The 14321-nt window shown below is 25.5% G+C and overlaps 1 protein-coding gene across 2 annotated transcripts in view; it reads right to left on the bottom strand.

The window, feature by feature from the left end:
- The window catches only part of LOC100208588 (dynactin subunit 5), a 33070-nt gene extending 19266 nt beyond the window's left edge, over positions 1 to 13804 (bottom strand). The window contains exons 1-3 of one of the 2 annotated variants that reach the window (XM_065803717.1): positions 13626 to 13804; positions 9274 to 9327; positions 5934 to 6002 (exon numbers count right to left, since the gene is read on the bottom strand). In XM_065803717.1, coding sequence (XP_065659789.1) covers positions 5934 to 6002; positions 9274 to 9321 — 117 coding nt within the window. In that variant the 5' untranslated portion in view covers positions 9322 to 9327; positions 13626 to 13804. Of the gene's footprint in view, positions 1 to 5933; positions 6003 to 9273; positions 9328 to 10089; positions 10225 to 13625 lie in introns of those variants that run through there. The other variant, XM_065803716.1, reaches the window with a different exon arrangement.
- Between the last annotated feature and the right edge of the window lie 517 nt (positions 13805 to 14321).

Below are 14321 nucleotides of genomic sequence, written 5' to 3'. Positions count from 1 at the left end.
GAAAATTGTTCTTAAAAACTTGTTCCTATTTGGAACAAGTGTTCTCAATTGTCCTCAATTTGTGTTTGTTTTCAAAATCAAGATGTTTTATGTTATACTTATGCGACAGAGTTTTGTGTGAGGCGACTAAAAATAATCCTTTGATGCAATGAAGTCGCCTGAAAGGGCAACTATTAATTTTTATTTGCTTCTAGCTTCTTTATTTTTAGTTCCATTTAGAAGTTTAATAAAAATAAAAAGTAACTAAAATAATAATAAAAGTAATAAAAATCTATAATAATAAAATCATATTTTGAAAGTCAAAGCGCCAAAAATTTATTTTCCGCATTTTCTATTATTAATTAGAACATAAGAAAATTTCTAGTCTTCACTTAGCCCTATATGGAAAAATGACTAAAATATGCGAGAACGCTGCTGAATACAAAAATTTGTATAAAAAGTAGTGACTGGCTACTTAAAACTTTATAGTTAACGACAAATTTCCTTTAGAATACGAAGTTATTAAATGTAACGTAAAAAAAATATATATAACAGAAATATATAAATTAAAAACTTTTATCATCTTTCAAGCACAAGCATATTTATACAACTTCTGATTGCAATAAAAAAAATTTACTTAAATTTTTATTTAATAATAAAAAATAAAATATTTAAAAAAAAAAAAGAATTTTATTTTATATTATCTTTTATTTTTACTTTATTGTAATGATTGATTTTGTCACCTGAAAAGCGCTTGAAGTTAAGATCATAATAAATATAATTTAACTCTGATAAAAAAATATATATTTAAGTTTAATAAAACTATAGTTAATGCTTGGGTTTAACTTGACTGTCATATTTATTTAAAAATATTACAAAATTTTATTCAATATTTAAATTTTATTTATTCTTAGAAAAAAAATAGCTCATTTTTATCGCAATTATTTTTTCAGTTTTCCTTTCTAAATTTATTTCTAACTCTTTTTTAATAAAAATTAAATTCTTTGTAAACCTGAGGTTGCATAAAAAATTAGCAAAAATAATGCAAGTTGAAGTGCATCGAATATTTATATGTGTGTGTGTGTGTGTGTATATATATATATATATATATATATATATATATATATATATATATATATATATATATATATATATATATATATATATATATATATATATTTTATTAAACTGTTTTTTAACGTTCAAAAAATTTTGTAATATTTTACGAGCTGATGATGCTGGTATCCATAACCAATAATTTGTTAAGTGATTTTCTACTAATATATAATTGCTCTGTTCTTTTAAGAACATTGAGCACTCTATTGTGTAGAATACTTTTTAAAGTTGAAATATTACAAAAGTTAAAATATTACAAAATTTTATTCAATATTTAAATTTTATTTATTCTTAGAAAAAAAATAGCTCATTTTTATCGCAATTATTTTTTCAGTTTTCCTTTCTAAATTTATTTCTAACTCTTTTTTAATAAAAATTAAATTCTTTGTAAACCTGAGGTTGCATAAAAAATTAGCAAAAATAATGCAAGTTGAAGTGCATCGAATATTTATATGTGTGTGTGTGTGTATATATATATATATATATATATATATATATATTTTATTAAACTGTTTTTTAACGTTCAAAAAATTTTGTAATATTTTACGAGCTGATGATGCTGGTATCCATAACCAATAATTTGTTAAGTGATTTTCTACTAATATATAATTGCTCTGAACATTGAGCACTCTATTGTGTAGAATACTTTTTAAAGTTGTTTAAATATATATATGTGTGTATATATATATATATATATATATATATATATATATATATATATATATATATATATATATATATATATATATATATATATATATATATATATATATATATATATATATGTATATATATATATATATATACAGGGTGTTCGGGATAAATTTGACATATTTATAATTGATTATATTTTTTTGTAGATTAGAGGTATTAATACACACTACAGGTCATTTAAAAGTTTGAACCCTTCTTCATTCATATACAAGATGTCAGAAAAAATGGATGACTGGAACCCACCTGAATCATGGAAGAGAATAACTTGCATCATGATGATTCATGCCGGCCATCAAAATAAGGATATTATGACTGCTGCCCAATGCTCTCTGAACACAGTAAAAGCAATCAGGTATGAACTAGAGACTTCAATGGTGACTACAAGGATGTAGTAAGAAGAAAGATCCCTAGCAGACGATCTGATTGCGTTCGTACAGCAGAATTCCTCGCAAGTCTGCAGGAACAGGTGTTGAAGAACCCTGGCATTGGAATTCGGGCTTTGTCACATGAAATGAATGTTGCATCCTCTGGATGCTTGTATGAGTAGTAGCGAAGGTCTTCATTGAATAGATTTTGTTAAAGAAACAGTTTGTTTAATAATTTTTTTGTTGTTGTTAAAAATTAGTTAAAAAAAAATAAAGTGTTTTAAGTTTTATCTTAAGGAATTAAAAATATAAATTCCTTTTAAATATAAAAATTATTTTTTGTCATAATTGTTTTAAAAAATGCACAATTTATTTTGGTGTAAATATTTTATTAATAAGATATTTTGTTTATTGTTAATTCAATAAAGCAAAGTTTTAATGACATTCCTTTAATTTATGTAAATAAATTATGATCAAGAATATGTTATCGTTAACTGATAAATAATTAAAAAAAACTCTTTATTGTTTAAAAGCATTATTAAAAAGAGTTCACAAAATAAATAAATAAAAATTTATTAACAGTTAATAAAATAAACAAAAACCAACTGTAAAATTATAAGAAAATAAACAAATATTATTTTACGTTTTATGAAAAAATATTTTTTTCAAAATAAAATTTAGTTTATATTTTAAAAAATAATAAAAATGATTTTTCAAATAGGAACTTAGATTTTATTTGTAACTTTTGTTATGTGAGAAAAAAACTGTTAAAAGTCATATATATATATATATATATATATATATATATATATATATATATATATATATATATATGACTTTTAACACGTTAAAAAAATAACTTTAATTACAATGCGGTACTTGAAAAGATGCTAGTGACGCAATATAAATCCTAACAATACAAAATATATTTGCTGAGTTGAGTTACTTAGAAATGCGTTACGCGTTTTCGTTAAGCAGCAAAATCTCGTAACAAGGCCTGATATATATATATATATATACATACATATATATATATATATATATATATATATATATATATATATATATATATATATATATATATATATATATATATATATATATTAAACTATTCATCTCTCCAAGGCCGAGAAGGCCACTACAGAGGAGGAGGCTATATTGTGGTTACAATCTCTCTTAACTCTATAACTCCAAAACACGAACCTCGGCGAACAAGGCTGCTGCGCGGAGAAACAAGTTGAGCGCATTACTACCAGGGATGTGGTGGGGATCAAACTCGGAACTTCTCGCTTATGAGGCGAGCGCTCTACCACTAAACCACTACCGCATATAATATATATACTGCATACATATATATACATATATATATATATATATATATATATATATATATATATATATATATATATATATATATATATATATATATATATATATTATTGTACACACCTCCTAAAGGGTCACTATAGTCAACGAGGCTTTTAAAAAAAAAAACTGTGATTACAACCCTCTAACAACTCTTCAACTTCAAAACATGAACCTTGACAAACAAGACCACTGCGCTGAGAAATAATTTAAGTGTAGTGTACAACTACCTGGTTGTACAAGTGTACAACCAGAAGCATAGTGAGTTCAAACTCAGAACTTTTCGCAAGGCAAGCACTATTGCAGATTCTGTGTTTATTACAGAAAATAATAAAATAAATCAAAAAGAACCAGCTTTCCTCCTGCAACTTCCTATAGGTCCCTTGATATCAAAAAATCTTTCTTAAAAATTTTATTTTAAATGAAACTTTTTTCAAACCATTAAGATTTTCAAACCATTAAGTTTAATCAATACAGGAAAATTAGTTAAAAAGGTAGTTTGAAATATCTACACAAAAATAAACAAAACAAAATAATGTTTTTATAGTGGTTAAAATTAAGAAATAAGAAGCAATTATCTGCCGATATAGCAAAATACATGCCTGAATTACAAGACAGTTAGTTATTTTATTGAATAAAAAATATTGTTTATAGCAAATATTTCCAAGATATAAAATCCTACTCATCTTTCACTTTCCTACAAAATCCTAATATGCACTCAATAATTTATATATATATATATATATATATATATATATATATAATATATATATATATATATATATATATATATACATATATATATATATATACATATATATATATATATATATATATATATATATATATATATATACATGTATATATATATATATACATGTATATATATATATATATATATATATATATATATATATATATAAAATAAATTATGTCTAGTAATTTATAATGGGTGTTGGACCCATAAAACGCTCAACGCTGTAGAAAAGGTTCAAGAAAAACCTCTGTAAAAGTTTATAGAGTAAAACAGAAATCTTTTTAGAGAATACTTTTCTGAATAAAATTTGTATGATAATTTTAATAAACATTTTTTTTTTTTTTGATAAATTTTTAAATTTTAGCTGTGTATATTTTTAAAAAATAGGTTAAATTTCTTGGAAATGAAATTTACAACCAATGAACTAAAAACATATCCTTGTACGTAACTTTTTACGATGGTCAAGAATCTTTTTTCAAAATTAAATTTACTTTTCATTGATAAAAAGTTATGAGTTATAAACTGTAAAGGTCAACTATGGGGTTGAATAATAATCTACAATGTTGATACAGTAAACAGGGCTTTTATTAATTACTTTTCACCTGGATTCTTCATCACCATTAGAATCTATCCAAGTACCATCACAACAAGTAACTACTTTATAACGGAGAAGTCAACTTGCCAACCTTTAATATTGTAGTATCTCCAGTTATTCAAAAGTGAATTTAAAAAGAAGCGGAAAAACAAATGTAATCACATGCTGCAGCTATTCAAATGTTTCATATCTAGCATATTGACATGTAAATAAGCCAAGATTCAAAATTGATTGCCTCAATAAACTTGAAATAGGGCAATTCCATGTGAAAACATTCAGGAGATGCAACCCTACATCTTAGAATTTGCTGATTTTAACACTACTCAAAGATTTTAATAAGTTATGAACATTCCCAAATTTTTATAATCAGACCAAGTGGTTCTAAATATATAATAATTTTTGCCTTGGACCAACAAAAATCTGCCATTTTAAAAAATAGTTTTAAATAGTTTAGTTAGAGTTGTTACAAAGAATTGGAGTGGTCTTTTCTTAAAAAGAAAAAAAAAACATGGTCAAAATTACCTAAATTTGTTACTTATAAAACAGGAATTATAAAAAATAAAAGGAAAAATAATGATGGTACTCTGAAGTATTTATAAGTATTACATGGAAGTTGATGTTTATGAATTATTAAAACCCTCTCTTCTCGTTTATTCAATTTTACTTGTTGAGAAAAAATAAACTGGATCTCATTAAAAAAAAAAATCAGTTATTATTTTCTAAATTTTAAAACCAGTTTTAAAATTTAGAAAATATTATATATGTTATTTTTTGTGCAAAACTTTTTTAAATCTATTTGTTTAAATCAATTGTTATTTTATTATAAAGAACACATTCAGAATTCAGATAGGGCAATTTTTAAAAATTAAACATTTTTGTTAGTCATTTTTTCTAAAAAAGGGTGCCTGCCCAAAATTCACATTTGGGCAGGTTTTATTTAAATATGAAGGATTTTGATTACAGCAAAAAAAACATTTTTTCTTTTTTATTCTCTTTTTTAATTTTGTTTCTTTTTCTAAGAAAAATGTCTAGATTCAAATACCTTTCCATTTAATACAATATTTTGACTTCCACATAAAACTGATTGGCGACTGACTTTATTTCCAGAAGCCTAAATTTTAATAAATACATTTTGGTATTAAAAAAAAAGATCAATTCATTAAAAACAAACCTCATTTAATTACAAGGTACTCATAATTTAGTTTTATACATCATATACAGAAAGCTTTACAAATAAAGAAAAATAAGAATGATGAAAAGTAATTGTTCTCTTTGCAAAGATAGGACTTCACTAATATGGCAAAACGGATGTGACCAAATTGACAACTTTAGTTTTTGGGTAGTAAAAATAGAAACCGTGTTGAGCATACTTAACTAAATAAAAAACAACTCATCAGCTGAGCATGATGGATTCTCAGCTTATATAATCAAACAATTGACCATTTCCCTGGCACCAAATCTAGCCATCTTCTTAACAAGTCTATAGATGAGGGTTTCTTTCCTGACATCTTGAAAAAAGCTAAAATAACAGCACTATGGAAGGAAAAGGGGAGAAAATCTAGAAAACTATTGTCCTTAGTATTATCATTACTTTCAAGAGCTTATGAAAAAATAATATCCAGACAACTCTTCAAATATAGTGAAGCTAAAAAATTAATACCAATCCAACAAAATGGATTCAGGAAGAATTCAAACAGTGAAACTGCTTTAATAACAGCAACTAACTCCTGGTATAGCTCACTTAATGAAGAAAAACTTGTAGGCACCCTAATAATAGATTTAACAAAGCCTTTTGATAGTGTCCTACATCAAAACTTACATAATGAACTTGCAAAAATAGGACTAAGCCAAAAAGCTGGTAAACTGTTTTGAAGTTACCTAGAAGAAAGGGTTCAGAGGGTGAAAATCAGAAATAAATTTAACCTATGGAAGCCGATACAGGCCTTGTTTTAAGTAAAAAATGCTTAATGCATTAGCTTAGCATGATATTTGACATCTCTTGAAATTCATTTGAAATTCTCTTTATTTTTTTATTTTTTAAAGACATTAACTTTTTGAAATTACTGCTATAATATTAATTACCGCAAAGCAAGTTAATTGTTATTTAACGGCTTTTTTATTGTTACTTATAAGGGAATGTTAATTTTTTTTTAAATAATAAATAATTAAATTTAATATTGCATTTTTTTAAATGTTTGATATTAACAAAGTTCTTTCTTTTCTTGACATTAGCATAAATGAATTAAAACATGTTAAATCTTTGATTTTTTAAAATTATTATTTCTTAAATTTCTAATTGCGGCTTTGCAACTACAAATGATTTTTTATTTTAAATAAATGAGCAAGTAATAAATAAAAAAAACTGTGTTAATTTATTTACTTAATTTATTAAAAGTTTATTTGTTTATTATTTTATTTTTATAATTAACTGCTGTGTATCATTTATTAAAAATTAATCTCTGCAATTTAACTTGCGTTATAAATAAAAAATATTTATTTTTTGTGTTATAAAAAAAAAACTTATTTTTTGGGTTATAAACAAAATAATTTATTTTTTGTGCAAATTTTTTATGCAACTGTTTATTTAAAATCTAATTTTGAGTTTAAAAAAAATGTTTAGGAAGGAAAACGGAAAAAACAATTGCGATAAAAATGAGCTGATTTTTTTTAAGAACAAATAAAACTTCAATATTGAATAATATTTAGTAATATTTTTAAATAAATTAGACAGTTAAGTTAAACCCAAGCATTATCTTAAACTTTAAACTTAAATATATTTTTTAAATCAAAATTAAATTATATATTTTTAAAATCTAAATTAAATTTTTTTTTATATCGGAATAAAATAATATATTTTTTATTAACATTATTATTAAATTAGTTTTGAATTAAATCGGATATTTTTTATCAGAATTAAATTATGTTTTTATGATCTTTGCTTCAAGCATTAAAAATCAATCATTACAATAAAATAAAAACAAAATTAAAAAAAACTTTTTATTTTATTTATTAGTATTTTTAATTTTATTTATTAGAGTTTTTTTTATTAGTAAATAGCGTTTATATCAAACATAATTGTTATTCAAACTGGACGTAGTTGAAAAGTTAATGTGACTTTTTTCAAATTAATTACTTTTTCTATCTTACCGCTTATAGAATAATTTAAATGTCAAAAAATGATAAAAAGTTGCTTAACCGAAATTGCTTACTGTTTATGTAAAATCGGTTAAGGCATACGTAAATCACTTTATGCGTAACGCTTTAAAACAAGGCCTGCTGATATCAAGGAGTACCTCAAGGTGGTGGCCTGAGCCAAGAACTATTCAAAATCTACATAAAATTTACATACAATCTACATCTTTCACAAAATCTAGATACAATCTACATCTTTCACAAGCATTAACAACTGAACCTTATTTATTTGAAGATGTCATTACCCTATCACCTGCAGACAGCTCTCGGCAAGTTTTCAATGAGAAACTGATCAAAACGTTTGGAGATACCAATAAGTTCTGTGTTGATTATGGTTTCACTATCAACCCCAGTAAAATGCAACTAATAGTGATTGTATCTCCAAGAGAAAAACTTAAACTTGGTAACTCATGTTAAACTATTAGGAGTCGCTAGATCAGCATCTTGAATTCAAAAAACAAATTGATTTAACTATTAAAAAATGCCTGCTGAATTTGGAATATTAGCTTAAGCATCTGTCAGGCTTCCAAGAGAACCGTTAAACATTGTGTACAAAGGACTATTATATGCAGCTAATTAGAATATGCCAGCACATTATACCTTGGACAATCCAAAGCATAACTAAAGAGGTTTGACATACAAAAGCAGTGTGTTCCAATTATCTGTCACAAACCTAGGAACACCCATTCTGCTCCCCTTTTAAATGAACTAAAGCTTGATACCTTAGAAAAGAGAAGAATTGTTCATGCAAAAAAAATAGTCAAGTCTGCTTTATCTTTATTTATTTACAATAAATGAAGACTCAAACCTTATAGTTAAAAAAGCAATGAACCGCCAAGGAAGCAAAGGATAGCATATACTACTAAAGCATTGGAAGAGGAGCTGGCAATTAAAGAACACTTTAGAACAATAATAATAATCTTTAATTTATTTAATAAATTGTAAAGAAAAGGTGTTCAACTGTAATTTTTGCTTAAATAATCAATAACAATAATAATAATAATAATAATAATAATAAAAATATGTATCATATTATAAACTGCATGTTTTTTTTTAGTGTAAACACATTAAAACAATTTATTGAATATTTAATTAAAAAAATATTACTACTTTGTGGATGATACTAAGTAGTATCATTCAATACATTTTAGCTTATTTTCATATAAAAAAACAAAACATAAAAAACTTACTGTTTCTATATATTCTGCTTTACTGTACATTACAGGAGGACACTCCATCTTAATCTAAATTTTCATATAATACATTTATTAATTTTTTATTTGTTATTATCAATCAACCATTATTTTATATAATAACTACATTTACATATACAAATACAACTGTTATACCTTTAACAGATATAACAATTTTAATGTAAAGAAAATAGCTATATATACATATTATTTTATCTACCTATCTATCAATTTATCTATCTATCTATCTATCTATCTATCTATCTATCTATCTATCTATCTATCTATATATATATATATATATATATATATATATATATAAAGCTTTTATGATGAGGTTCTCACATATGTATCTCACATATATATATATATATATATATATATATATATATATATATATATATATATATATATATATATACACACATATATATATATATATATATATATATATATATATATATATATATATATACACATATATATACAAACACACACATATATTTATATTAATCTATACACATACATATAAACACACACACACACACACACACACACACACACACACACACACACACACACACACACACACACACACACACACACACACACATATATAAATTTATACATATACCTGTAATAATAATAATAATAATAATAATAATAATAATAATAATAATAATAATAATAATAATAATAATAATAACAATAATAACAAAAATAACAATAATAATAATAATAATAATACAATATCTGAGTTATTAACGCACCCTAAGAAAAATTTTCAACCTTAAAAAATAAAAATATAAACACCTTCGAATAGAGAAGTAAAAATTTTTTTTGTTCGGTCAAGTTTCCTTAATTATAAATTAAATATAACATATAACACAAAAAAAACTTTAAAATCTTTGCTTTAAATCTACCATCTTCAAAACTAAATGCGAAACTAACTTTATTTTTTCACGTTTTACAATATATATACTTATTAGGCAAAATCTTTTTCATAACAAAATAACTTTTTTATCACGTTTATCCTTTCAAGTTATCTTTACGATAACACTTAAATACAATTTATATTTCCTCAGTACCAAACTATATAAAATGCATGATTGTTCAATATATTTATTCACTTATTCTGGTTTTTAGGTCACAACGATCGTGCGAAAAGTTTTACGTCGTAAAATATAAATGTGACAGCAGTTTCCATAACTACCGCTGTTCTCAACATTTTAACTTCAACTTTTAATTTTTAATTTTTTCTCATTATTATTAGTTATTTAGGTGCTCCAAGAAGTCCTAATGGTTTTGTCACAGAGCGCCACGGGTTTCCAGCTTTGAAACCAGAACTCTAACCTCTACACCATGGTCGTGGTGTTAAATATTTTTACTACCTTAAGTATATGAAACAGCAGTCGTGCACGACTGCTATTTTATACACATAAGGTAGTAAAAATATTTTATACAATATGAAAATGTTCTAGTGAAGAAATACTTGTTTCAAATATTATAGAAATGAAAAAAAGAAAGTATCCTTTTATTCTTTTCTGAAAAGGTCGGCCGTACAGATAGTTTTCCAAAACGCACGTGTGTTTTGGAATTATTTGGATTATGTACACTAGGGTAATAACTATTAGCTTTTTTTTTACGAAACTGAAACCCCTTACATTCGAGGAACAATTGTATAAAAAATGACAGTAGCAACATCAATTTTTAAAAAATTGCAAAAAGTTACCCCGCCATTTTATTTAACTTTTTTCACCTATCGCGCAGTTTGACTATTGGCTTCAATTTTACAATGAATAATCTACCTTTAAGTAGATTTCAGTCAACTGTTTGCAATTGTATATAAACAAGGCATTTACTGATTGTTATTAGTTTTATTTTATTTGTTTTGATTCCAACTATACTATGTTCTCTCTATATAGCTATTATATCATTGCTACATTTTATTTATTATTTATTTCAGTTGCAAATATATAATATATTTTATTGTGGAATATTTTGAAACATTGGAAAATATTTTTGAATCTTTTGGATATCTTGTTCTCAGTGCAAATTGCAAGTCTTGCAGAGAGGAAGAAAAGTGCAAGACATTTAATCACCTTAAAACCAAAATAAAATGTCTTATAGAAATTCCAGCAACAGTGTAAAGTCAAATAGGTGCATTTGGATGAAGAATTTACCTTTCTCTTTTAAACAGAAAAGGGATTCAAGGATTTGATTAGTTTAAAAACTAACCAATCTCCCACGGATGCAAACAAACTTTACTTTTCTGTTCAATAGCGAAAAACTACGATTGTTTTAAATCAAAATTTTTATTCCCGTTTATAGAATTTCTCTGGAGAGAAATTCTAGACTTTCCACTATTATCCAGCGCTCTCATCACAAAGAAACTCAATAGTCTAATTGATTTAAATGATAAAAAGCAAAAAGAAACCATCTGATAAATTTACTGGAACAATTACTCAGTTATTTGATGTTACCAACATTAATGGAGAATGGAAAAGCACGGAAGATAAAGAGCTCAAGCAGAGGCAAGTTAAGAGTGGAGCAAAGACTAGTTATTCGATGGTTAAACAAGCCCCTTTAGAATCAATTTATCCAAGAAAACAAGTTAGACTATCAAAAGTTTGATCTCAAGCATATGTCCAATCGCAACCTTCACAAGCAGAATTTTCGGATTCTGAAACCTCTGCTTCTTCACCTGAGTCGCCAACCACTTCTTCTGCATTATCTCTATCTCCTAAATGCAAGCCGGAATACCAAAGAGCAAGCACTAAAATAGCTGGTTTACTAGTGCTGATTAATAACATTTCTATATATAAAGCACATGATGTTCTTGCAACCGTTGCCGAACAGGGTCAGAGTCAGGCGGGTGTCTGGAAACGAGTAATCTCTGAAGTACAGTAAATCAAAACCAAAATTGCTCAAGAACTTTAAAGCAAAAATCCCTACTGTCTTCAGATTGATGGTAAAAAATTGCAAGAGAAAGAGTATCAAGTATTTCTGTTAAAAAATGTGATAACTTGTATCAAACTTGGTATTCTTAAATGTGAGAGTGTTATGCCACAGCCATTTACATGGAACTAGATCATCTAATTGATGAATATAATTCTTGGGTAAGTATTTGAATGATAATCTGTGAAGCAACCACAGTAAACACTTGTTGTTTGCACAGGATTGTAAAACTTATATAGGATGATGTATTAAGTAAGGGCTTTCAGAAACCACAATATTTGGCCGTCAGCACCATGTCTTTGACCTCCTTCTGAAACATGTCATGAATTTTCTTATTCAAGAGCCGACGAGCAAACTAGAACCCAACTACTCCTTCATTGACAAGTTAACAGAAAACTATGACTCTATTTAAGCTGATGTCCACCTTGTTGCGATAGATGATGTTAACACTGGCGAGAGCCCTAGGTGGCGAGATGATTTTAAGTTCTTATATGAACTATGTCAGGCATATCGTCATTGTATAACAACTTCACTTTGGCCTCAAATCAGCTGGAGGGAACGTGCAAATTTACATCAAGCAAGATGGAACTCTCGTGCGCTATATGCTGTTATAGCATTCTTTCTGATACCAGAGAGGCGCAACATCCTTGCTACAGCATCAAACTTTGTCTGCTACGAATAGGCAAATGCTTGGTTATATTCACAACAATACAATGAAACCTCCTTAGATAAACTCCTTTCCTCACTCATCAGGATAAAGTGCAAGAAGGCAATTAAGTATTTAAAGACGTATTTTCAGATCTAACCAAATTGCTGAACGTGCTGTAAAATTAATGGAGGAACTTCACTTTAATTGTATTCTTAAATAACACAAAAATTTTCTTCAATTGCAAGCAGTTTAATAAAAATGTTTTTTTATGTTATTACCATTAGATGATTATTTGCATCGTGAACACGATGCAAATACCACTTACAATCATAGAAAATTTTATATAAAAAAAAAATTTCTTTTGATTTTGTACTTGATAAATAAATTTAAGTATAATACAAGGCTTGTTTACCTTTTTTTCGCAGAAAAATCGGCCATAAAACAAGGCAAACATCTTTTAAAAAACTTCACAGAATTTTTAAGAAAATCTCGATTATTATTTAAATTTCATTTTCTAAAAAACGGTAAAATGAAAAAAATAACGCTTTTTAATCTAAACATTTTTAAACAGTAGAAAAAAATTTAATGGTTTTTAATTATTAAAAACTTTGTTATAAGTGTTAAAATTAATTAAAAAGCATTAACTTTTATTTCTTTCTACCATTTTCTAACCATTTAGTTAATTTTATCAATAGAGACCGATGCTTGTGGTGAAAACAATAAAATCGAATAAAAAACTTACTCATTGTTTTTTAGCTATTTCAATAATTTTTTGATATAAACTTTGCACATGTTGAAATAATGAGATATAATGCTGAAATTCTCAACATATTGAACTATGTTATACAACTTTTATTGCTTTCAACATTATAAGTTTTCCACCACTAAATATGTAACTTTAATGGTAACTTGATTTGTTTTATCAGACTTTTCCTTTGATATTTAAAAGTTAAAAGAGTTGAGTGTTTCCATAGCTTTGAATTTTCCAATCAATTGCAGCAACAAAAAAGTTACTAATTGATTGATACCAATTGAGGTTATCAATTTTTGCAGAAAAAAACGAAAGAAATTTTTTTTCTTATTTAAAAATTAATGTTGTACTTTTAAAACACGTTTATTTCCAAAAAAAATGTCCATACATATTTAATTGGTTTAAATATCTTAAAAGAATATTTGCATTGAAACATGGATGGAAAATGTCTGAATAAAAAAACATGAAAAATATCTGAATTGAAAATAATTTAATAATGCTTGAATCTTGAATGAATAGAGATATATCAAAATAAACTTATGAAAAATAAAATAAAACGCTCACTGTCTGATTTCAATAAAACTTGAAAATATTTAGAACCACACAAAAAAAAAGCAAACCGTATCACAAATAAGAGGTTTGTAGCTTGAAAAATGGCATACAAAAATACTTTTTGGCTGAAAGTAG

Source organism: Hydra vulgaris, chromosome 08 (genome assembly GCF_038396675.1).
Source record: "Hydra vulgaris chromosome 08, alternate assembly HydraT2T_AEP".
NCBI classification, from domain to species: Eukaryota; Metazoa; Cnidaria; class Hydrozoa; order Anthoathecata; family Hydridae; genus Hydra; species Hydra vulgaris.
The sequence above is the reverse complement of the archived record's forward strand: the minus strand, read 5'-3'. Positions and strand labels throughout refer to the sequence as shown.